This window comes from Sesamum indicum, linkage group LG1 (assembly GCF_000512975.1).
Source record: "Sesamum indicum cultivar Zhongzhi No. 13 linkage group LG1, S_indicum_v1.0, whole genome shotgun sequence".
Lineage (NCBI taxonomy): Eukaryota > Viridiplantae > Streptophyta > Magnoliopsida > Lamiales > Pedaliaceae > Sesamum > Sesamum indicum.
This window is the reverse complement of record NC_026145.1, coordinates 16,705,789-16,732,222: the sequence shown is the minus strand read 5'-3', so window position 1 is coordinate 16,732,222 and position 26,434 is coordinate 16,705,789. Positions and strand designations below refer to the sequence as shown.

The window sequence follows — 26,434 nt, the reverse complement described above, 5'->3', positions numbered from 1 at the left end:
ATACAATCCAGAAGGATAAATCAAAATTCTGTGAATTTTGATTGAGAACATTGCTTGTTGGAGGAGTCATGAAAGTAAACCTCACGGCGTCATATAAGTTTTTAACTATAAGAATTTATATATAATTACAATAAACTTTAAAAGGGAATGTAATTATCCCTAATAAGACCTCATCTTCGATGTCCACAGAAGATGATCAGATTGGCAGTGTGGGCCTCTGCACTTGAGTTCGTATGAATCTGATCATCCACAAAATAGAACTACTTAAATATTAGTACTCCGTGACATGGGTGTGTTTCAGCAGGTGACCACTTTTCCTCGGTTTCAGCATGTCGGACTGTGGTAGTAGCCACCCCTGATGTGAGAATTGAATTTTTGAAAATCACCAGAGCTTTCACGCGTTTAGAACAAATGCGTGATCAATTACCTTAGAGCTGCATTCTGTCCTAGGATACTCTTTTAACAGAAGATATTTTTGTCTATCTTATAAGGAACCGTTTCCCGAAATTGGAGTCACGCACTTATAGCTGGTAAAATTAACGTGTAATCAGCTGCCTTCAATACTTTTTCTCATCCTGAATGCTTCTTCAATCTATGCATACTTTGTCATACGTAACAAAAGCCTCAAACTCTCAACAAGTTCATAAATACAACTTCAATATATTAATACAGGATCGACACAGACAACCGGAAGTTAACTACCAACGCTGGACTGAGCAACAGAGGAGCAGACCATAACGAACCTAGTGTAACCAGAATCTTCAGAACATATCCCGCAACAGCATCAAACTGTGAGCATTTGCAGAGCTAGTATTCTCACACGTACCCCACAACAGCCATCAAAGTTCATACATGTTGATGTGTCATTCTTGCACTCCATAGACTGGATGTTTTGTAGTATTGATGCCAAAATTTAAATCGAGTTATTACTAAGTCATTCAGATTGTAATTAGTATACAGTATGAAAAATAGTAAACAGTGAATATCTACATTTACATCTCTACAGTTTTAAGATCGTTTCTGCAGAAGCCTACTACACATATTAATGCATATTGTCTGGTATTCCACCAGATACTACACTGTCGTCCACAGGTTTCGGGCCACCACAAGACCTTGAGACTGATTCAAATAGCTTCTCAATCTCCGGTGCACACCTAGTGAAACTCCGACTCCAGAAGTTGTACCTAGGATTCTGTTACAGACAGAACGTGTAGAAAAATGAGGAAGAGTTGACAGCAAAATAACCTGGTATGGAGCAACAAATATCACCTTGATTAGCTCAATAAATGTGATCAGAAGTCCCCAAGGATGAGGCCTATTAACAATCAGGCGTTCCAATAGGACTCGGGTGATTTGCTCCTGGATCATTTCCTGCTTGCAATAGATCAAACCAGAAAAGGCCATTGCAAGGTCAGATGAAAAATTGAATGTATAGCTTGTAATACTGACAAAAACCAGGATGATCTCTAAGAATTTATGCACCGGATGCAGAGCAAATAGGATTCATTTATGGAGGAGGTAAATAAAAGAGACGCTAACACCTCGAACAGATGGTCATCTGTTAAAATGCAAGCTCACTACAGTGTGGTTCTCAGTAATTATGTCTGTTTAACTGCAAGATATACTCATTGTAGTTGTTTCTTTGTTGATAAATTTATGCATGCCATGTAAAGGGCCCGTTATGGCTTTCAATTGTAAAAATGGAAAAGAATCTATATGACACCAGCTACAGCAGGTGACGGTTTGCTAATACAAATTTAGATGGCATATAGAGTAAATGATATTTTTACCAGATCAAATTATACAAAGAAGCCATACACACCTGGTTTGACTCAGCAAACAGGTAGAGAAGAATGAAAGAGAAGTAATGCGTGTGGTTGTTTGGATAACGTAATTGGTTGGCAACAGCATTCAAGAATAGGTAGCGACCCTCTGTGTCCAGATCCATTATCAATGTCTGAAAAATGTCTAAAGCAGCGCTCACCAAAAATGCAGTCATACTAGCCATGGATTGTGAATGAGATGGGGCCCTTGCTTGTAGCTGCTGAATGGCCTACACAAAATTTCACAAGGATTTGATTTGAACATCTAAATACCAACACAACAAACATATTACTGCTGGTGCAAACGAAATATAGGAACACGCTAAGGGAGAAACGTAACTTTGGTTGGTTTATTCGATCCTGTTTGCTATGTGTAAAGTCATAACAATAAAGAAATTAATGCTGATATGGACAAAAAGAGTTGTCATAGCATCCACTAATATTAGGCAAAATTCCCTAATTATTACTCTGTAAGTTATTAAATCAGCGCACTGGAAGCAAGGAATGGATACCTGCATCCCAACATAAAGCACAAGGGAGTTAATGAGAGGAACATTGTAACGAGTCCCAGCACGAGCTGCATCAGTTGGAGAAAGCAGAAGCTTTTGCTTCAACTCAGCAAGAAAAGAGGACCCCTGTTGCCTTGTCTGTAGCATAGATTAACACAAGCAAAGGGTATAACATGAGATTGACACCAAGAAAATTCTGAGAACCACTGGTTTAGACTGAAAAATGAACACAATACTTTCAGACCCTTTCCTTCCCCCACAAGACAAACAGATTTTTTCGCCATTATTCACCTCCCAAAAATGATTATTTTGGTTCCTTTCGTGTGCTTACCTTGAGATACTCGTCCACATCACTCTTGATCTGCTTTGTTTTAAGCGCTGCATCAACCTCAGATAGGATTCTTGGTGATTGACTAATTTCTGCCAGCAGATCAATCTGGAATATTGACATAAACTCAGAATTTAATCTTACAGGCCAAACAGATAATTAAAATTTAATTTTATGTATGGACCTTCAAGTTGGGAGTAGAAGGATCTGGTAGCCTCATATTGCGAGGAAATGCACTAAGGATTATATTTCGCATCTGTATGCAACTTGGAGGAATGACATCACAAAAACTGAAATGATAATCACAAAGGAACTCTGGAAAATCATGGAGCAGCACCAACAACACCCTGAGCGTTCCTTTATAGAGAAAATGAACCTAAATACAGATTTGCAGAGGTAAGGACAAATTGCATTAAAATCAGCAGGCAAATACATGGAAATTATTCAAAAAGTTGAGACAAACCGGCTCGCCAAGTTCTGCATTCCTCAGGAATGGCTCCATGAACTGGAACAAGTCTACAAGCAATCTTTGGAAATAGGGCCAGCCCTTCTGTGCATTTGCTGTGAGTAATTTTGGCATGAAACTTCGATGACTAACCAACTCTAGCCAGGCAAAGCTGAAAACAACTAGCTAAGTTAGTCATGACCCGGAAACTCCAATCTCGTAGCTTCAATAGTAATGATATAGTAATATCATCTTTGTCTTAAAATATCAGCTAAATTATCTACCAAATATAAACCCCAATAAGAAAGAACCAGGAGCTATAACATATTGCAAATAGGCCATAAATATAAAAGACCAGCAATATTTACAAAAAGAAATTATTTCATACCAGGCATATATATAGCATATGTACTACGATCTATGTATAGCATATGTATAGCATGTATGTGTAGAACACACGCAGATACCGAGTCTAGGTGAAGATGTACTACTATAGTATATTATTAGTCAAGCAGGCAAACCTGAATCCTGGAACTTTGAGAGGCTGAATAGCATGGAAGGAATTTGCTAGAGCAGTCAACACCTGGAAGGTTTAACATAAAGTTGATTCAAGATAAGGAATAGCCAAAGAACCTAAATATTGAAATGAACCCTTGACCAGTAACAGAGACCAAAAGAAAAAAAAAACAAATTAGAGTAAACATATGAACAAAATAAGTCCTCAACCGAATGCCACAGAAGCATACCTGAAAATTTGCACCATCGAATACAGGATCCAAGGAACACAAATCAAGCAGCCAATTAACAAACAGCCTAAAAAATGGCCTGGGGTTAAAGGATGTCCTTTTTTCCTCTGCATCCTTTTGAATAAACTTCACTGTTACAGCAAGAACCTGAAGAGAATATGTTAGAACATATTAAAACCCAAAACAGAACATAAATTATCGAGGCTTCCAAAATGTAATTCATACCTTGGGAAGAAGAGAGAGTTTATTGGATCCCTGATCTACGGGGCAAAACTGGAAGTTCGGAGGCAGAGAGTCAAACACAAATAGTGGACAATCAAGAGAATGAAATACGAAAGAGAGCACAACCTACGAAATAAAACTTAATTTCAGAAAGGCCAATAAGTGATGCGCACCTTCAGAATTGAGAAGACCAACTTCGCGCAGATATCAATAGCAAGGAATGATAGTGGCTGCCCTTGATGTGATGGGGACGGGCTAGAATTCATCACCTCAGAAGAAACACAATGTGACACAGAAAGTTCCTGAAGAAGAACACCACGATGAACTTCGAAATTCTAGAGTCAACAATATATAGCATATAAAAATAGCAGAACTTCACCATGATCCTGCGAAAAAACCGATCCGATATTTCATCCCCTTTAAGCAGGCCTCTTTGTTGCAAGTGCAAGACAAAACGAGCGCAAGCAGCATCATTTGCTCCAGGGAGTTCACATATTTGGTACCATTCAGCAAATAGCACAGAAACCTAAGTGCATAGCATAATAAAAGGGAAAGAAGAATTATAATATGATGAGAAAATGTTGAAGGTTGAGCCTTCATCACTACCACAAAAGTTTCATAAACTGAGCTAGCATTGAATTCTCTTTTGGAAAAGTCTATGCACAAGTTAGAATCTCAAACAACTTTGCGAACAGCATTTTCATTCAATTGATATTTGTGTGAAAATGAAAATGTCTCTGAACATAATGCGGTAATACTATGAAATTAATTGTCCCATTACTCCCTAAGGTCTGATCAGAAAGACTATGTTGAGTTGAGAAATTATCTGTAGGACATCACACCGAATTTTACTTATGTGGATCCTACTTTGACTAAATACGTAGGTTTTTATTTGAGCAGTTGTGGACATCACAATTACTTTTTTTAGACAAAGGAATATTAGAAATCGGTAAAAAACACAATTTTGGTGTTTAAATAGTAGAGTGGTAAAAACCAAAAAGAAAAATGAAAACAAAAAAGCTCGGGAAGCATGAAGGCCAAGATACCACTTTGCAAGAAGCAATAGAATTTAAAAGGCAACATGACAAATAGCTTGGAGAAACTATGGAAGTCAGGACAGTGGACTTCCAAGTCTCCCCATCCCTAGGAAGAGCACAAACAGGAAACGGCACGACCCAAATCTTGGTCCACATATTAATATAACTACAAGAATTACTTCTGTCTGAGTTGTAAGCACGCATGTAGGCACAATCTAGCATGTGCAAGTTGTAAGCAGACAAACAAGCCCAGACACACACATACACAAGCACACTCACTTAGACACAGACATACATACACAAGACTTTATGCTATTTCATCATTAGTGATCCCAGGTTCAAGCAATAGCTCCAAAAATAACCAGCTTTTCAATGCATCAAGAGAGTACCGAATTTGGACTCAATGTACGCCCATTCAAAGACACAACCATTGCCAGACCACAGCATACACAAAATTGGTTAGTTAAGCTCAGACAGATATTATATACCACCATTCTGCTGCTATTTACAGCAGCAGAGTCGGTGACAAGATCACTGGTGTCATGAAAACTAGAAGTCCCGAGTACCATAAATCCATCATTAAAGGGGCAAATTAGATCAGCACCTGCTCATGAAAACCAGCAGGATCGGAATCCACCAACTCCGTGGCAGTGTAGTCTTCCCTGCTTGCTCCAGGAAGCACGGTAGCCTGTTTAAGCCCAAAATTAAGATACAGACATCAAATATTGATAAAGATCCAACAGGGAGCCCAAACAAAATATGAAGATACATACACACACACAGAGACACAGAAAGGAAGAAACCAATCAAAAACCTTTTTGTCTCTGGAGGTTCTCGTATTATCCTCTTTCCCAACAGCTACAGGAGACAAAGTTGCAGCACTAGCAGGATTCTTGGCAATTTCAACCAGCTGTTGTAATGATTCTGGAGATCCAGGTCTCGCAGCGAGCTGAAGAAAACAGATTATCAGAATCTTGAAAAATAAAAATGTGGTATATGAGACAAATCGAGCAAGGTCCTGCCTTCGCCAGAGCATCAACGAGATTATGTAGTTCTGATATCACTTTAGAATCGTTGATGACCAATGTTTGGATAAGTGAAATGACAAACTCCGTTGCAGCCTCTGCAAGTTATAGACAGTGAACTCTATTAATTTCTCTTCTTCAACAAATGGAATCAAGCATCTCTGATACATACTGTTTCTTCCTGCGTCAAGAAGCTTTGCCATATGAACATTATACTCCGCAAGGTTTAATAATTCACTTCGGATAAGACCAATAGTAATATCTTTATTAAATTTCCTATCCTCCTCAGAGTATATCACCTGCCAAGCACAATAAAAGAGAAGTAAACAGCTACAACTTGATTGTGATCAGGCAAGTTGGTGGACAAGTATAGAAAGGTGAAAGTTAAGATGCAATGCATTTCATTTACATATCTTTCAGCATTCCCGAAAGAATGGAAATTTTATTATACCCTTTCATTATTGGAGAGACTAAGAGACACATATCAGATCAATTTTGATTTAAATCAGAACCACCTCGCTGCGCATTCTCAGAGACTTTAAAGAGAAAAATCGAAGTGATCATTCCATGTTTCACATTCGTATCATCAAGCTCACGATCAGAGCTAGGTAGCAGAACTACAAATTGCTGCAATGTGATGATTTACCCAAACCTCGAATGAAACTATGTCTCCAGAAAGAACAATAAAAAAATTCAAAACGACGGAAAGAAACAGAATTGGAAGTTTCAATCAAGATAGCAGCATATGGATACCAGCTTTAGTTAAAAGATCATGGCTTTGGAGTCCTAAATAATATTCAATCGAGCATATAATATAAAGCCAAGCAAACTGCAATTACATCCATAAGGTCCTATTTGAGAATGCAACTGGTTTGCAACGTAAGGTACACCTTTCCCAATAAAGTTAAAACATGCAAACTGCAATTACAGATCCCAGTGTATAGAGAGGGTACTGTCACCAAATAGACCACTTTCAAAGCCAAACCATATTGCCAAAATATTATCAAGAGAACCTATAAGTCACTTCAAGAGCCAAATTATTTTTTTTCTGCTTTTTGGGAAAAAAACACTTCCAGCTAGTTAATAATCAAATAAACGCATAGAAAATACTTGCAATGGAGGACAGTATGAGCCTTGATTAAGTTAACTGGACATACCCAACTAGTGAGCTCCTTAACTACAAGCTTGCTGACATCACGGATGGCAGCCAGGATTGCAAGATGGGCATCAACATGGGCGCTGTTTGATGCATTTTCATACAAGCCCTTGAAGACCTGGAACATTCCAGGAATACTGGTTAAGATAATTATTTTAGGACATCAAGCAAACAATATGGGGAATAATCATCACCTTTTGAGCCACAGCCAAAGCAGCCTCATCTCTGCTAATACACCTGAGGATGACTGCAGGGACCTCAGCAATAACTCCCTGAAAGAGACCATACTGAAAGTATGATATAGCATCTCATACATTCAAAGGAAGGAACTGGAATCTTCTGGAACAGATAGTGGAATTGAAAGCAAATGTGTGTATGTGAGAGAGTGGCGCCGCTGTTGAGGTTTACCTGAATTTCAGCCTCCTTAGCATCATTACTCAATAGATTTTCGAGCTGAAAGAAAATTGATATGAATTTGTTAATAAACCAATAACGCATACGAACATCTCCCAAATCACTTGGACATCAAGTGTTCGCATGATTAGCAAGTGAAAGTCATCAGACTGTAACACACTAGATGCAAGGAATATAGATATTAAGTAAACCTTCTCTGAAATAGTTTGGTACTTATCCAGCGCATCGCCTGTTGTGAGCAAAGGCTCCAAGACATTGCTTCCAGGACGCTCAGAAGCCAAAGCTGAATTAATAGGCTGTGCAGCAGTTCCAGATTCCTGTAGTGATGAAGTGCAACATCAATAAGTATCTGCCCGTGACAAAGACACCAAAATTTTCATACAGAAGTTGCTCACTTTTACAGAGTTAGAAGGCTCCATCACTTGTAGATCAGGAGTTGAAGCAGGAGGAAATGAAGCAATGGTATCACTTTCAAGAGTCTGTGGACCATCGCCTATTGCAATTTGTGTTGAGGACACACTGACATATCGGGATTGTTATATCAGACACATTTTAGAAAGATAAATCACAAAAAGAACCAAAAAACAGAAATTAGCAGAACCTAGGAATCTGGGCTCCAACAGAGTCTATCTCGTCAGAACTAATCTCCAAAGTCTGGGGAACAGCACCAAGTCCAGTGTTTACAAGGCCAGATGAGTAGACGCTTGGGCTTATTTGGCCAGATGCAGATGCAAATTGCCGAGACAAACCACCAACGGCAGATGAAGCGGAAGGGCCAACAGGCACAGCATTTGAGCTTTGGCTGGAGCGGTTCTGCCCTGGAAACCGAGCAAAATCCTACAATAGAAAACAGCAAGAGAAGGCATTGAGATACACTGAGTATATAAATCAGCTTGATAAGATATTCAGAGGAATGTGTCCACCTCATAAACTCGCTGTTGGGAATGTGACAGGTGACCAGGTTTGGGACGAAGAGCCTCCGGAAGGACACCCATTTGACCTTGTGCATACAGGCTGGCATCATAAAATGTGGGACCGACACTTTCTCTATGCTTTCTCCTGATAGAAAGTTGTTGTGCAATTTCTCCATCAATGGTTTGAACTGCCTGTAAACACAAAAATTGCGACAGCAGAGAGAGTCAGCTCCAAGCCACAGAAAACGAAATAAAAGCACTCACGACTACCAAAATGTATATCAATGCCTGGGTATACCTACTGTTCTATTTAAGCAAAATACCCTTTTGACAGAGAAAATATCTATACATGGAGCAACTTTAAAAATGCATCCGCCTGCATCCATGTATAAAATGCTGATATATTCCTACTACCCAGACCCCTTTATGCATGTAGAAGAGAGCTTTCTCATGTTAGCGACAAAGCAAATTTAGAGACAAACTGATATAGTCTGATATGAGACACTGACATCAAGTCAGAACAAGCATGGTTCATTCAACCGTGTTAAGCATTCAACTGCATCAACCAAGGATGTATGCTAAGCATCAGCAAAAGCTTCATATTAGAAAACATAAACTTCAGGTTGCTCATGAAAATAAAAGTACTGAATATTACAAGTAAAAGGAACCCAAATTATTGAAAACTCAAAGGCAACTTCTAGACATGGAATGGTGTGCTTAAAGTATTTGGCATGCTTAACAAACACATGCGTACACTTCCACTAAAATAAACTTTCAGAAGGACCTTTGACCACAAGATCAAGAGCTTAACATGAGATCACTCAAATATTTCATAAGATGATTGCCCACAAATGCCTCAAACAATTATGACGTTAATCCATATAGACAATTTAAAAATCATGATGTCAGACTGTCTCTGAAATCACAGGAATAAGACCATTAAGCTAAGCAATAAATTTTACAAAATTTGAAAATGAGAAGGTAAAGAAGAGCAGAGGATCATACAAAAAGAAAAGGATGTTCTCGGTTCTCAAGTTTTTTATATGTGACATAAGATAAAAAAAAGGACATATAATAGACCTCAAAAGTAGTTGTTCATTGTACCAATATAGGTACCTTACACCATACAAGTAGTACAGTCGCCCTTTATGTTTATAAAAGGAAGACAGAGAAAAAATATGACAATCATTTATAATTCGATACAAAAAGCAGAGACTAGGAGAAAATTCCAGAAATATGCCTCTCTATATAGCACCAAAACCAAGGAAAAAAGTTTTCCTTGTTTTCTAGTTCCATTGGAGAAAAGGACCAGCAACATATAGCATTCTGAAGAAATGAAACAGAAGACATGCATACCCCTACACACTATTTCAGAATACAATTTAACATTTCAAAAGCTTCACATAGTTTCTCTCTCAGAAGGAACAAGAAAATTCAAGAATTACTTATTCTATCACTTCAGATGCAAAAGAAGGGAACTCCACCCATTACAGGACTCAGAATTTTGAGTTTCGAAGATCACAGCAAACACCATATGGACAAGGTAAAGCAACATTAAGTTAGAATACCATAATTTTTATAGTATCGGTTATGGTTTCTCCTTTCAAATTTGTGGATAATTACAAATGCTTGTCTAGTGGATTGGTTGTAAGTACCTTCTCTGTTGCAGCTTGTTCAATCAACACGCAACCAAGGTCCAGATTGTCATTAGTCACAAGTTGAACAGCTTGTTCGAGAAGTTCACTAGATATACTCAAGCCCTGAAGTGAACTCCTAAGCTGGCCTGATATTGAACCTCGTAAAGGTTCCTAAAAATGACCAGAAAAACCTCCTCAGTAGAAGACAGAAATTTAGCAAGAGAGCACCAATAATTCAGAAAATTATACACAAATGTGATTCCAGCAAATAGTAAAATACGACGAATATGACAGTGTTATCTCTACCTTGCAGGTTACATGAGCTAGACTCCCTGCCAACCTTGCAACCATCAAATGTGCTGCATTCCGTATAAGGGTCTCATCTGGTTCCATGGCATAATCCTGCCATTTAAACAAATAACCTCTTTAGAAATCTTGTCTGCCATACACTTCATGAAATATGGTCTTATGAACTGGTGATAATCAAGAATCAGGAAAAGAAAACCTTCAAAACAAGTTCCTTAGTTGTCTGAGTAGCTATAGAAACACTTCGTTGCACAATACTGGACACTATCTCTTTAACAGCTCTATCCATGGCGATCGGCAGTACACTGAACAAACAAATAACTTGAAAATGCCAGTTACATGTTACAAAATAAAATGGCAAATTTAATTTACTGATTCGAACCTCTGGAAATGCAAGTGCAGTCCATAAGCCTGAAGCTTTTTGTTGACAACAACTTGTTGTTCAATATTGGCCGCTGGCACAGGAAGCTGCAAAACATAACCAAAACAGGGATCCGGGCGATCAATATTTGCTCCTAGCAATTGAAGCAAACACAAGTGAAAATATTAACAGACCTGATTAACTGAAAACTGCGTCTGCCCCTGTAGAAGGCCTGGTGCAGAAGGAAGTTGATCAGAAAATCCCAAGCTTACCAACTTCTCATCCTCCGTCAAAGTTCCAGATGAATGATGAAGAGGCGCACCATACTGATCCCAAAACCACATATTAACCTCAAAAATGATTATTCGCTTAAAACAGAAATAATGCAACACTAACCTGAGATACTATTCGTGAATGGCCACCAGCATGTGGAGGAGCGGCAACATCAAGGGGTACCTCAACTTGGTTTAGTGTGGATATTATTCCAGACTTTACCTCATTCACTATTGGTGGCTGTGAAGATCCAACGTCTTTATTCGAAAAATCAGGGTTACCTTCAACCTCCCGAACTCTGTCCTTCAGAAGAGAAGTTGGTGTTACTTCCTTAAGGTCAACACCAAGGTTCTTGAACAGGACCTGAAGGAAAAGGAAATGGAAATGTGAAAAAAACCTACATTTTAGCAGTCAGTCTCTCGGGTAAATCATCAGAGATCTGTTTATATAGAATTACCTCAATCTCAAATTTGAGATTCATCTTTAAATTGGGCATTGCATAAATCTCAGCAAGCAATCCAAGAATACCCATGGTCCAAGGGTTAGGGGGTTGATATGCAAGACTGTTTGAACATGGTTCGAGAATCTGGAACAAGCGCACAAGGTAAATAAAACACAACATCATCTTATGTACTGAAAACCATAGAACCGTACCTTAGAGGTAAAAGGAATAACAGCTATCATGAGTCCCTTCTCATACGCCTGCAAGAACATAGCAAAACAATGTAAATGACTAGAATTAGCAACTTCAAGTAAAGAAGGACTAAACAATCAAAGACATGAAAGAGTCAGAGAGTGGGAGTCAATAAATACTGAAATGATCCAGAATAGAAAAGGAACGATACCTCTATAATAAGAGATTTGGGATCTATCTCCCGTGCCCTTAGAACTTGATTTTTGCCAATTGTAATCTTCCCAAGCCAGCTTCCCAAGTTTTTCAGCAATGAACGTTCTTCCACGCTGGACTTTATAAGTTCTGATCCTAAGAGAACCTGAAAAGTAGTATGGATGCAGGTATATTATACTGATAATGGTATTAAAATTGAAGGAATAAAGTGGTTAGGGGCTATTCAGACCTTGCAGTTCTCATAAGTAGCTTGAACAATCTCTTTGTTCAAAGCCTTCAAATTTACTTTATCAAGGAACTTCAAGTACAAATCGTGAAAATTCGTCTCAATGCTTGCCCTGTTAACAAGGACATGAAGAATCAAGACAACAGAATATCAAATTGTTTCATTCTTCCACACAACTGGAGTAAAGAGGGTAAATGGACAGAGAAGCCAAGCATAAACTGCTTGAAAAGAAGGTCCAGAGTCCAGACACTTTGCATTAACACAACTATTGTACATACCTAAAGAAATGAAATAGAAAATGCTCACCTTTTCATAACCATATACTGAGCAAACCAGGGATAGTATTGCTCATTCAGGATTTCAGTAAATTCTTTAGCTTTAGCCTCGACATTAGCAGCAGACAAGTTATTGATAATAAAAGATATCTTATCCTGAATTTCTGATGCTGGAGCCTGTTCAAAAAGGAAGATACCACAAAATAATCAGATACCAAAAGGAACAAATTATGGCATCACCAACAGGACAGCATACAATGAGTGAGATTAAAGAGAATGTCAAGACAACATACAGTTAATTAGGCTGAAGCAAGATGGTAGTTTATGAAATACAGGCAAGGGCAAATAGAGAAATTCTGCATATCATCTTTCATCATACAGAGCATGTGACAAATTTCACCATCACAATCAGTGCCACTAGAGAGACACAAGTCCATTGTATATGCTTTCTGAGGAAAAAGGAGACCTCATTTACAGCAAGTGCATGGTGATGACTGCTAGACCACATTGTGTTTACTTCAGTAAGACTGCAGGATTTAGATTCCTCATGAGGCCAAACAAAAGAATGGCACATAGACTTTCGCGTTATACCATGAACTACTTCTAGTGTGGATAAACCCCCAAAAAAGGGTGCCAGCAGTTCCGAAGAGTCATCAGTATTGAGCACATGCTGGACATGGCAACCATAAAGGGTCAGATAGACCCAGAGGATTCCGATCGTAGAAGGTGAATGCAAAAATTTCTGGCGCCAAAAAGGCAAACTTTTCCATCCAGTTGGAGAGTGGATATTCAGTCAAATATGGCGTGTTATGAGTCCCAACAATTTTTGCCAAAGCCAATAAAAAAGATTTTATGAAAAACAGAGTTATCTGTTGAAAAACAGAGCAACAAGGAAAAAAATGACTTGATTCAAGCAAAAGGACAGATAACACTAGGCCAAGCAAAAGCTGCAACTTAAGCAGCAGCAGAGTTGGAAGGAAAAACAGCTCTAGTCAAAGAAGAAAAACTTACCGATGCTCATGTTTTCAAGTATAGTTGGGTCAGCCTTAGGGCTGAGAAAATTAAGTTAAATGTCAATTGGCTCAACACCATCTCAACTAGGAAAATCAAAAAATAAAGAATTTCATGGCCAAAAGATTGTTTGGTCAGATATACTTCTATGGTTCTACATATGGTTAGCTAAACACTGTAGCACTCTAATTTGATGTAATATATTTTCTTAAGATGTCAGTGTTTCATATTCTGCCCATCTCATAGTCAACTAGAAAGGTTCTGGATAAATGTTGAGAAAGTTAAAAGTCTCAAGTATCTTCATTTTCTACCTCAAAATAGTTGAGAATTTATAGTGTGGCATCACTATTTTCCAGTGAGATTATTCAGACGCTCCACGGAAATACAAGCATTTATTTTAAGGATGGAAATAGTATTATACTTGTGTGCAACATAGCTGTATTCTACACTTTTGGATAACTGTTGTATTGCATATCCATATAATCATATTCACATAACTAGATTTATACTCGTGATAAATTGATACTAAAGCATAATGAATCCAACACCATCACCACCCAAAAAAGAAAAGAAAACATCCCTATCTAGCATTAGATTTTACAAAAAGGATGGAACAACTGATAACAGAACAATGAAATGCAAACCAAATTATTTAACTCAGTTAGGAGGAGACAAGGAAGAGGCAATTGGCACGCTTCAGTCCTTGACCACAAGGTCCAGACCAGGTCATCAACTTTTAATTCAGACCAAGTCTTCTTCTTCTGGTGCATTTGAAGGCCATACATTAGGCATACAGCACCATATAGCTTTATAGAGTATGTACTATGCTAAAATGCAAGCAATCTTTTTACAAACAAACACAATCCAAAGGATATTCAGGAGAGTCCATTACCTTAATTGATCTATGGATTCCTCAAGATCTTAAGGCATGATGCAAAAGAACAAAGATGATAAACTCATGGCACACTCTTGTCTAAACACAAAACTGTCAAGACAAGCCAAACCCACGTTCAATGAAAAGTAGAAGGGCAACAAAGTTAATCGATGTGGTTTAAGTTGAACAATGAATGGCAACCATCCTATGAGCCGACTATTGAGAGGCTAGATAAATTAGGACCGAGGGGCACCAGAGTCTGACCAAATTTTCAAGACCATTCAACAGATATAGGTTCATAATCAAGCAGCAAATGCCATGTAACATGCCTGCATAAAAGCTGAAATGGAAAGAGAAGGAGGGTGTACTGAACCCATAAAACAGAAAACAGCTCAGAGCAAGCACCTCTATGGGAGTTTCTCTTCTCTCGGCTGCAGCAACAAGCGTTTCAATATTTAAAGCGGAACCAAACCCTGTAAACATGAATAAACTCTTGTTGAAATCCACGAACTACAGAAGCCTAGGAGAGATGATCACTACAGAGAACAGATATTCATAATAATGAGAGAAAAAAATAGATAGGGCATGCTCAAAAGTGGGAGAAATACTTGCTGAGGTAGCTCGAGATGAACGTGGAAAACCAGGAGAGGCAGAGTGTAGTGATGGCACACCAACTCCACTGTGCGACTGCATTTTGACTTTGACTTAGATCAGCTCAAGAAAAACAAAGGAATTGAGAAAATAGACACCCATTACTCAGTAGCTCTGAGCAGAATATTTTATTACTTGCCTTCTGTATGCCAGCTGTATCACTTGAAGGAGCAATAGCAGACTGCCCTCCAGAGAATTGTGCTGGCTTCATGTAATTAGACAGAGAGGTTTTCCTATCATCTAGAGAACTTGTCGGCCTTTGTGGAAGTTGAATTGGAGAGGAAACTAGCAGCCCAGTCTGGGCACTACCAGGTCCAATTAAAGAAAAGGAGGAGCCTGAGACCTGAAAATAAAAGGTGTAATTGTGCTCATAAAAAACAAATACAAGGAAACTTGAATATGAAGTTAAATAGGATATCTGAAAGAAGGCAAACCAATATTCCTTCAATTCTGAAGGCAAAATCTATAGGACATACAAGAGCTGTAACTAACTCTGTAATCCCCCGGGAAAACAGATTTCAGTTGCTTGTTATTATTTAGTTGCGCCAACATTAAACATAACAAAAAATAATAATGAAAAAAAATTGACAGCTTTAAACTAAAACATTGAGGTTTTGTGCATTATCATGGGCAATGATGCCATTACAACAGTTAACCATTAGAAGCTAAGTTTGCATCACGATGCAGCAAGTTAACAAACTCAAAATCAAAACTCCTAACTTTGCACGATCATAAAGCATTTTTTGGAATTTTGTAGCAAGTAGAAGTCAGTAGAGTAAACAATTAGTCATCGTAAAGGCGATCGCCACAAGAGTGAAAGCATCTCATTTAGAATGGAATTAGATCCATGATAAAACTACCATGATCCAGTTATCATTTACCAACAAAAGAAAAGTATAACTGTAAAAAGGTGAGTGTTTGAAAAGCAATTCACTGTGAAGACCTACCTCCCAATACATCTGTTGCACGAGAAGTGACAATTCCATACTGGCAAAAGTTAGTTTGTCTAAAATTATCCAGTAGCAGATTAACATGGGAAAAGCCTTTAGCATAACTAATTATTTGGGAAGGTCCAAGTTAGCATATTATAAACCTTATCAACACGATGCTTCATCATGTTCCCCGCATAAGTTCAATTGCTTTACACATTCATACATAAAACATTAGAATACCTCCATATTCACAGCAGATTGGATAGGACCATGATGATGATCTGAAGGGGCATTATGGACAATATCAGGTTCAGCATGGGCCGCTGAAATCCTGTTAAGAGCTCTCTCAATAAATGCAACCAGGTCTGCATGTGCAGCACGCAAATGAGATATTTGCAAGATATGATTGCAGTACTGCGGCCACTCAATAAGGCGGTCCACAAACTGCTCCAGTGCCTTAGTCCCAAAAGAGAACATCTGCATGTTGTAAAGCCCTCAGTCACATTAACATGGAAAACAATAATATATTGAACTGAACATAATCTGAACAAAAGTACAAACTTTTGAATCCGCAGGTTTCCGCAAAGCATCTAAAACAGCTCGCAAAGCAATACCAAGTGTGAGATGAGTTACAAGTTGATGCTTGATTAGTGATCCTGAAAGCAGAAACATCAACTGCGGCATAGGTAAACTAGAAACAGAATCAACATAACAAAACTAAGCTAATTAACTGGGTACATAAAGATTCGGAGAACCAACAAAATTGAGAACTTAATTGAATTTGTTCCTTGTATGATCACAATTGCATGCGAAGATCTATCAAGCCACATTTGACTATATTAAACAACCATAATCAGAAAATTGGCTTCCACCGAAAAAACTCGAGGACCAGCCACAGGAGTTGGTATAACATCCACTACTAGTTACATTAACAGTGGATAACTGCAACCACATGCCCCAATTCAACAGAATAACCCTTGACTATTGAAAATGCATATTTCTTGTTATTCTTCACATTCTCCCGGCTCTAGTCAGTGTAGATATTATCTCTTGATTTCTACGGTACAGAAACTGCCCTAATCCCCAACTAGTTGAGCTTTCCTAAAATCTACCTACCTTACTCAATTCTTAAGTTGCTGCATCGCCCCAGGAGAATTAGAAAAATGATCTAGCTTCAGGTCACCATTGTAGCTTAGATTAATAATGATTAGGCGGTTCCAACAAAAGAAAACCATACCAACGAGATATAACATGATGAAATCTTAATCTTTCAAAAAGCAGTTTCAGGCTCGCTTAAGAGTGCATTAAGCAGGAGTGTTGTTATTCACATAATAATGTACTAAGAAGATCTTCAGTTGGAGATAACTTCCTTCATAAAGTGCTCTAGTACAAGATAATCCATCTTTAACACAGTCCATAAAAGGTCAGAAACCTAGAGAGTAGAGCCCAAGTTTAGGAATCCAGGTTCCTTCTATACTTAAGAAAGAAAAAATTAACAAAATAAACTTTAAAGGAAAGAATGACTGACGAAAGAGGGCAACACAAAACTAAGAGTCACTAAGAATTCATTTGGATTGATGATATCTCGTGGATAACAGGAAATAGAATATATCACCATGCATCTGATGTTAAGACCAACCAAACCGGCCGGAGCATTCAATTATGTTTTCCACAGGGTCATACCACCAAGATCATTCCCCTTGCTGTTATAAACAGCTAGGAAATACCAGCATGAGAATAAAGAAGTAAACAATAGATATGTAGAAACAGACAAAACTATGACCACTACAACATAAGACCTTACCAAAAAGAACTGCAGCAATTCTCAGCTGTCTTTCAGGGTACTTGGAGAAAAATTTGTATTCCTCGAATAGATTACCGATCATGCACTCGAAAATTGACTGTTCCCTGTCAACACTTACAAATCTCTGAACTAAGACCTCATGATTATTGCATTTGAAATGCTAATGATGCAACATAGAAAATGGTCCGCCCCTAAGAGGCTGAAACAGCAGCATAACAATCTACAAAATTAAAAATCAGTGCTCTATCCAGAGTGGATTTTCAAGTGACATTGAACTAATACTCTTCGGATAATTATTTTTCTGATCTACATATTCCACCTGAATATGAAACTATTATGGAAAAATTATTAAGTAAACAGTGCAGAGGAAAAGTTTAATAAAGGAATCGAAAGACATTCGTGGACTAAGGACAGCTAGATCAGGTAAAAAACAATATATATAAAGTCAACTATCATTTGATCGCATCAGGATATTGGGCAACAAACTATCATACATTGTGAAGTCTCTGTACCCCAAAGTTTAAATGAGAAAGAGAGGTTTGCATCAACTTATACACAAAGCCTTGAAACTTAAAAAATTTACCTTTTATCTGAAGCTTCCTTGAAGCGAGTAAGCATTTGAATCATAGCATCGATACTCAGCTGACCAGAAAACATTTGATGGAAGTACGCATTAGATTCTGCCTCGATGTCATCAGCATAACTGTCAGAAGTTGAGTCAGAACCCCCGCCATTTTTAATTCTTGAATTACCACGCATATGAGTGACATCCAACTTTTCCATTTCCTCGGCCAATAGACTGGAGGAAACAACACCAGCATGAGACTGAAGAACCTGTATAACATTTTTAAAAGGTTAGGCATAGTGCTTTAGGTGCAGAGCACTCTGAATAATTAAGTGGCAAAGTAAAACCTTTAAGACAGTGGGACAAGCTTCCAAATAAATATTCAAAAGAGGACTGGGAGGATGAAAGCGATTAGCAGAAACATCCTGAGCTCCAATCTGAACATCCTTTACAAACCTGAGACATTCCTGGAGGCATAAAGATGATTTAATTTCATATTGCAATTTCTCACAATCCTTTACGAGTTGAAAATTACTCCAGTGAAGACGAGAAGAGACAGGCAGCCAAAAGAGCTCATGCAGATTATTAAGTTCGTGTGGCAAATACTTTCAGAGGATTCAGTTTTGGTTTTCTTTTGCTTTTTCCGGTTGGGGGACAGGGTGTAGGAGTAGCAGAAGTCCTTTCAGAAAAGGTTTACCTCATAGAAAGCATCTTTATTTGTCACAAGATGAGTGCTCAACCAATTTTCAAGGTCCATGATCTCTTTCTTAGAAGCAAGTGCAGCTAAGCGAATGCCAAAGTGAAAAGGAATCATATCCAGTACTGGAGATAGAATCTGTAAAAACATCAAGCAAATTGTATCAGTAAACAAGATTCACCAATAATGAAAAACATATCCATAAAACTGAACCATCAATCCTTGTATCGAGGCGTTACTAAACCTTTCCTACCATCAAATCATTACAGTCAAGAAGCATTATTTATAAACCAAAAAAATAACAAATGATCACATAAAACATATGAAGAAAACCAAGTAAGGAAACTGAGATCCCAAATTAGATTATTCCAGAAGAAAATCTTGGGGCGGGTTAAAAGCACCTTAGAGCAATTTAATGATCTTTCCCATGTACAAATATGACTTTTCCTAGAATAAAAGACTAGCCATGAACCGTGCAGGATCAGCTCTAATTTATTACCAAATGCAGAAGGGTACAGTTAAGTTCAGCAAGAAGTCAGACCTTTAATTCCTGGCAAACATCCAAAATCCTAGAAATGTTGTCCTGGTCAAGATGCACTGCATCTATAAGTCCCCGCAACAACATGCTTCGATTGACATGCCACAGATTGAGTATTAAACTGTTCCCAGAAACATTTTTTAATGCCATGGGAATAAGAGCAGAAGCCACTTCATTCTGGATGAGGTTGTATGCAGTCTGCATGTCATCCACAAACGTTACTAAACAAGAGGCCATATGGAAAAAGCATAATAAAAAGATCATAGATCATATCTAAGATCAGTACATTCACATGGGCCATCCCAAGAAGTAAAACTTCAGGGCAGTGAGTGAGAGGATATTCAAGCAGAGATCGCACAGCACTTGCATGTCCCCTCTCAGATATCTGGCACAACACCTCCAGTAGGTCACGGCATGACCAGGCATAATTTACTTGTTGAAATGTATCTCCGATCACAGCATCATCAAAGGACTGTACAAGAAAACAGTTACTATACTCTTCCATGGATAGTATGTCTTAGTAACAAAGAAATAGATGCCCCAAAGCAGTCACTGAAATTTAACCATAACTTGATGCTAACAGAAAATGTACCAGTTGCCTCTCAGAATGAGCAAATGTAAATACTTCAGGTGACACTGAGACCGCATGTTTTAGAAAAGACAGCTGACCCTCGATGTTGTTCCATACAGAGCCACAAATAGCATGGAGAGGAAATGCATCCTGAAAAATCAGATCTCACATGTTGGAATTAATACAAAATAGCATTGATTGATTATTTACAGGCCTAACATGAACGAAGATCATCAAGTTAAAGAGCCAAGGCATACCTGGCATGCATGTTTATAAACAAACATAAAAAAGGAAAATGCAGCCTCATTAGGTATATAAAAACCCTCATGATCCAGCTTCTCCATGACATTTATCCAGTTAATTCCAGGAGACTGAAACAAAATAATCAAACCAAAAGCAAAGCAATGAATTAATACACATTCACATTGCTCATGCGAAACATGTATTATTTAAGCAAGAATGTAAGTCTTACAAGCTGTTTGATTGAATCTACAAGGACCTCTCCATCCCAGGAATCCACAGGTGGTAAATCCATAATGCTATTACCACCAAGAGCAGAGCGGAATGTGGCAAAGACAGTTTGGTTATCATCAAGGCCTGAATAAGTTCTGGCAATTGTACCAATTATCTTCGCTATTGTGGCATCAGAAAGCGGCAAGAATAGCGACAACATTTCTTTGCACTGAGACACATTGACAGTGCACCCATATCCTAATTCACTCATCACATCAGCCATGCTAATTTCCTTCTCCATTTCAGCTAAAATGGCATCAAAATCATCTTCAACACCCTCGTTTAACAAATCTATGTGCCTGCAGTAAATAACACAAGAAAAAAGTAGAAAATGAGTTTAGTCTATGCAATCAGTAGTGAAGGAAATTATGAATCATGAATTTCCGTATACCTGAAGAAGTTATCTTCACGTTGTTCATCAGGAAGAAAAGGAGCTAAGATAAATTTGGCTCCCTCCTTCAATTGTACGAGAGACAACATTTGCATGAATGAATCTACATGCTTGGAGAGGCCTTCAGATCGATTAAGAAACATGAGAATTTGCTGAATTAGCTCAGTAGACTCAAAAACCACGGGATTGGCACACAATTCAGCAATCTGACCCATGCAGAAATTCTTTCCTATAAACAATCAACGAGAAATGTACAGGTTGAGATAACCATCGTGAAGCGGCAAAATTCCAGCAAGATATTGAATAACTTAATTGATTTTAGCTAGGAATCATAATGTTTTGATCTTATAGATCACGTTTCCAAGGAGAGACGCACTAACCACACATTCTAATATCATGATTTTCTGAACTGGACAAAGCAAGACCAATTCCAATTTTTTCGGACACCCCCAATTGTAATGCTCCAGAAAGACTCTGCAGTAATTCTTCATTTATCGCTACAGTGCTCAGCGACTCACTAAACACTGTACTAAAATTAGGTTTATCCAAGATATGTTTGAATATTGAAGAATATACGGGATGCAGCTTCACATTCTTCAAATCCTTGCCATAAATATTGAGGTGATCCAAACAAGTTTGCAGCAGTAATATGCTTCCCTCCATTCCATGCGCCGTGCACTGTCAGATGAAACATGATACATACATAATAAGCATTGAACTCATAACAGACTTACCACCATAATCAGTAATCTGAGCAGGATACACAATTGCAGATATATAACCGTTATCTTCCAGGCAAATATCACCAGAAGGGCCAAAAAAGATAATAGGGCAATAAATGCCCACGTGATCTGTGTCTAAAGCCTCAACCAAGAACTTCAAAAGATCTAAGAGTACTAAGTATGCCAGTGCACCAGCATATAAAGACGAATAAAGCAGTTGCCAATCAATGAAGGCACCAAATGAATGTAGAAAACGGTGGGTCATTTAACTCCAAATTTCCTCCCAAAAGTACATGTGTTAGAACAGGACCTTCATTCAACTCTGTACAAAAGGTAAGGGGCACACACACTCCAGTGTCAGAAGTTAAAGGTTGAGGTTGATTCTCATCTTTTAGTGCAAATTGTCATGCCTCCACATCAACCAGTTCACCAATGATAACAACATTGTTCTTATTGTTCCATCTACCTTAATAAACCCCTCCATCCCTCGGATGGAGGAATCATAGGTTTCCAGATTTCATAGTTAATAATGCAAGGCTAAATGTTTTTTTTTAAAAAAAAAATTCAAAGCATCTAAACCAAATCTTAACTGCAACACATGGCTACTTGAGATTAAATGCATACAACAAAGTCAAAAATTGGAAGCCCAAAGGCCAGAATCTGTCAGGTCAGACAACATGCTTATATATGACAAGCCAACTCAATTTTGGAAGCAACCATAGGTTTTTCATGGTTCATAACAACTTAAGACGTTTTTCCCCTCGTGTTTTGATTCCAGGAGGTATATTTTATTATTTTCACTTTTTTCAGCTACATTTCATTGAATAACATACAAACTGAAAACCTCTATGAAGTAGTCAATCCAGCTCATGATGAAGAGTTACACTAATGCCCATTCCTACAGTTTGCATGATACCATGTTCTGCCCCAAGTTGCTCCCAAACCTAAATAAGATTGACTACAGTAACAGTATAATTAAAAAAGTGCAGAAGCATCAGAACGGTGGCCAGCACAGACATATGTTATAATTTATACATGCAATTGTTATAGCAATTACAAAAGCATTAAGGTTAGCTAAATTGTTACCAAAATCCAACAGATTAACTCCACCAAGATCACCACAAAGCCTCACAGACAAAAGTCCTCGTGAGAAAATACTCAATTTCATCACCACTACGAGAAACAGATGCAAAATTTAACAGTGGATCCATGCACTTCAAGGTTGAATAATTATAATTCTATGTAAGGTCCAGTAGGAAAAATAGACCTATGCATAAAAAAGATTTAAGGTATACCAACAAAAGTTGGGTTGCAAAGTTCCAAGAAGTAGGATTCGTAAAAATAATTGAAACATCAGCAGTGGCAGTTAGAGAAACCATTAATAACTGTTCATTGTCAACAATACCCAAAGACAGAAAGAAAGAAGTAGGAGACACCAAGTAAAAGAGGAAAAAATAGCCTCTCAGCAAATGTAATTGCAAAGATCTGTTGATAGTCAACTTCATTTGGACTTCCAATTAGCTACTACTACTAATTGAAAACAAGGGACAAAGAAGCTTCTGGATAGAGTCATTTAGAGGCTCTCTGGGCATGCCAGGAAAATTTGGTGCATTGAGCAATTGATAAACCAAAAGAAAATATCCTCTTAGTTTTCAGCATCCACCTGATCATAGTTTTCTAATACCTGAAACAAAGAAATAAAAACCTAGTATATAATCTTAATACATTTTAGCTTTAAGCAGTGGAATAGACTATACGGTGCAGGGAGAACCCAAAAGTTGAAATGTCCAAAAGAGTAGTTGTCTTGCATAATCGAGAGGAAGGGAAGCAGCATCCTAATTTAAGAAACTATAGCCTATTCTGTAGGTAAATAAGAAGCCTACATGATTCTAATAGATGTACATAATCGCATAAGCTATAACAAGCAATTAAGACAAATACATATCATCTATTTACAGGTGATAGTAAGCCAGAAGTTCATTGGGTTCTGCAGTTTGGCATATCAAAATCAAACACAGTATTAAATAGAATTCTTAGAAAGCATTAGGCACTCCTGAAAATGTCCAGTACTTTTTTCCTTTTATTCTGCTTGAATTAAATGAAACAAGATGATTGTACAAAACAAATCATCACCAGCTTACACCTCATTGTGATGATCTGCAGTTCGTCCATGACTAATAATGACTGAAAAATAATACAGGGTACCGGAAAAGAATAGTTTATAGAAAAGCTGGCTTAGAAATTTTAAAATTTCTTACATGGTCGCAAGTGAACCATTTATGACATATTGTTCCCTCCAATACAAACGAAAGCCCTCTAAAACTGGAACTAATCCTCCCAACATAAACACAAATATCCAAACCTTGAACGGAACATTCATGTCAAAACAAGCACAAAGTCAGTGCCTTGCAAAAAACCCGCACAGACCCCAGTAGTCACGATGAAGACTTAGGGTTTTACAGTAAACTCCAAGATCATCAGTCAATCCCAAATAAAAAAAAGTAAAGACATGGTAAAACAAGACAAAGAAAACCAAGAGACATACAAGTACGAACTAAAAATGAAAAGAATGTAGACATCTCAAATTAATGCAGCGTACCTTGCAGAGTTCTTGGAAGACCGAATCGGAATTGGAGTCATTCAAGCTTTGGAGCAAAAACCGAACCTGACTGGAAATCTTGGAGGAGAACGGAATCATCTTCGATCGAGATCTTGATTTTTCTGTTGTCTTTAAGTGTTCCAGCAAATTGAGAGAATTGCTAGGGTTTGCGGAATGCAAGAAAATTACAGAAGTTGGGAAAGATGAGAGTATCCAATAGCGATAGAGTCGAGTGAGTGGGCATTTGGTGGGGGCTAGGCGTGGGTATTTATTTGGGTCGGAGTCAGTAACCCGACCCACGTCGTCGGGTGAACGGAATCTGGACTGGCGTCTTGAAGGACTTCACTATTTTGGCCCATAAGTATTCAGAAATTCACAATTGACTCAATATTCGTGTGTTGTTTGCAAATTGCAACCAACTAATAAAAGCTCACTCTATGCATCCTAAAATGCTTATTATTTAGGGTTAATTACACTTGGACCACTTTTAATTATCAAAAGAATTTTAAAATTATACTTGCACCCCTTTCAAAAAATTCTCGTTTATACCTAACTCCCTTCCGTTAGAGTTTTGATGGAAAATGATATCATCAATAAAAAAGTACATAAATTTTTAATTTTGTCACTTATTTTTCATTTTCATATATATTTTTGTATTTATAAGGGTATATATATAGAGATTGAAGTATATATGTAATGAGTATCGAATTTCAGCCGCACCACAAGGGTCGAAGAGATTCTAAAATTAACGGGGACTAACTTATAAAAGAAAGCCTTGGGCTAGTGCAAATAACATAGAGAGGGTATCTTGATATGATTGAGGTTAAAATCACTATATCTTTTCTCCTATAGTTCCAAAATTATTGCATGAAAATATTATTTAGTAGTAAAATTAAAAATTTATATATTTTTTTTACTTCTCTAAACCCAAATGAAAGAGGGTTAGGTGTAAATAATAAATTTTTTTAAGAAGCATAAGTATAATCTTGAACTTTTTATGGAAAAGTATAGTTTTATATTTTTAGGGGATTTAAGTGTAATGAATCCTATTATTTATTAGCTGACCTCTTAGATGTTTTCTTTTGCTATTCCATCAAAGTATATGGTTTTCTCGGAATGTGTGTGTTTATTTCCTCTCATATTTTATGTTGGATATATATTTTTGAAAAAATATGTGTTAATGGTGCAACATAGTTGATATTTTGTTTTGTTCTTTTCATCGAGTTTGGGCTTAGTTTCTCTTTTTCCCCCATCAAGACCTTCTTTATAGTTATTAATTAATTAACTCCATTAGTAGGTAAAAAAATCTTGTTGATTCAAAAATAAATATTAAAAAATAAATAAAAAAACTATTCAAGATTTTAGGTTCAAAGCATGCAAAATACAACCAGAAATATTAAAAATCATTCCAATTCGAGTAGTGTGTATATTACGCAAGAGCATGAGCAGTAGCATTTGCTCACATGTCATTAAACTGAACATTCCAACTAAGTTGAGGGCAAAGAGACTTTTAAATATATTTCTCAATATTTTGGTCATTTGCATAGGAGTTTGTGTGTCACAATGTATACTTTTGTTTTAACTTGAATCATGTTAGGGATTCCTATCAAATTCTTTATGCACCCAAACCGAAATAGTTTTACCTTAAAAGAAATTCGTACCAAAATTAAAATTTTATTGTTGGGTGTGAGTGTTTTAATGGAAGAATCCACCAGTAGTGAGTGCAAATAATCCAACCTTAATTAACTATTATAGAAAATCGTGGGTTACGAAACCCCTTAATACAAACTAAGATTACAAAAATATATATGATTAATTATAGATCTAACAAAACAATAAAAGAAAAAATAAGAACCGAAACAAACGATTGGCTTAGTGGCCAAATCCGGTAGAAGGAAATCCACAACCACCAAGGCCAAACCTCTTACGATTGCTAATCCCAAAAAATCACTAAAGGCTCAGTCTACAGAGGACTACTCAAACCACTCAGATTTTCACTCAGGAGATTTGTCCACAAAGAAC

The 26,434-nt window shown here is 37.5% G+C and overlaps 1 protein-coding gene across 2 annotated transcripts; it reads right to left on the bottom strand.

Annotated features, from left to right (window-relative positions):
• Window positions 628-24,655, bottom strand: LOC105170897 (CCR4-NOT transcription complex subunit 1). Of its 2 annotated transcripts, none has more exons than XM_011091822.2 (51): window positions 24,413-24,655; window positions 21,472-21,769; window positions 21,092-21,320; window positions 20,660-20,999; window positions 20,445-20,558; window positions 20,209-20,337; window positions 19,903-20,088; window positions 19,620-19,814; window positions 19,079-19,216; window positions 18,729-18,848; window positions 18,400-18,650; window positions 17,817-17,929; window positions 16,574-16,668; window positions 16,253-16,489; window positions 15,220-15,423; window positions 15,038-15,116; window positions 14,835-14,902; window positions 12,576-12,721; window positions 12,273-12,381; window positions 12,042-12,188; window positions 11,851-11,898; window positions 11,654-11,782; window positions 11,320-11,559; window positions 11,118-11,249; window positions 10,945-11,030; window positions 10,762-10,867; window positions 10,563-10,658; window positions 10,275-10,427; window positions 8,629-8,811; window positions 8,307-8,542; window positions 8,101-8,224; window positions 7,897-8,022; window positions 7,700-7,744; window positions 7,486-7,563; window positions 7,293-7,409; window positions 6,308-6,434; window positions 6,133-6,233; window positions 5,925-6,059; window positions 5,715-5,798; window positions 4,453-4,599; window positions 4,247-4,375; window positions 4,077-4,124; window positions 3,852-3,998; window positions 3,627-3,688; window positions 3,124-3,277; window positions 2,845-3,036; window positions 2,664-2,768; window positions 2,336-2,470; window positions 1,823-2,053; window positions 1,270-1,371; window positions 628-1,192 (listed from the first exon to the last, which is right to left on the bottom strand). In XM_011091822.2, the coding sequence occupies exons 1-51, from the start codon at window positions 24,509-24,511 to the stop codon at window positions 1,043-1,045; spliced, it is 7,245 nt and encodes a 2,414-aa protein (XP_011090124.1). In that variant the 5' UTR covers window positions 24,512-24,655; the 3' UTR covers window positions 628-1,042. The 2 variants fall into 2 exon arrangements, with proteins under 2 accessions (XP_011090124.1, XP_011090133.1); XM_011091831.2 differs by having other exon boundaries at window positions 17,817-17,920.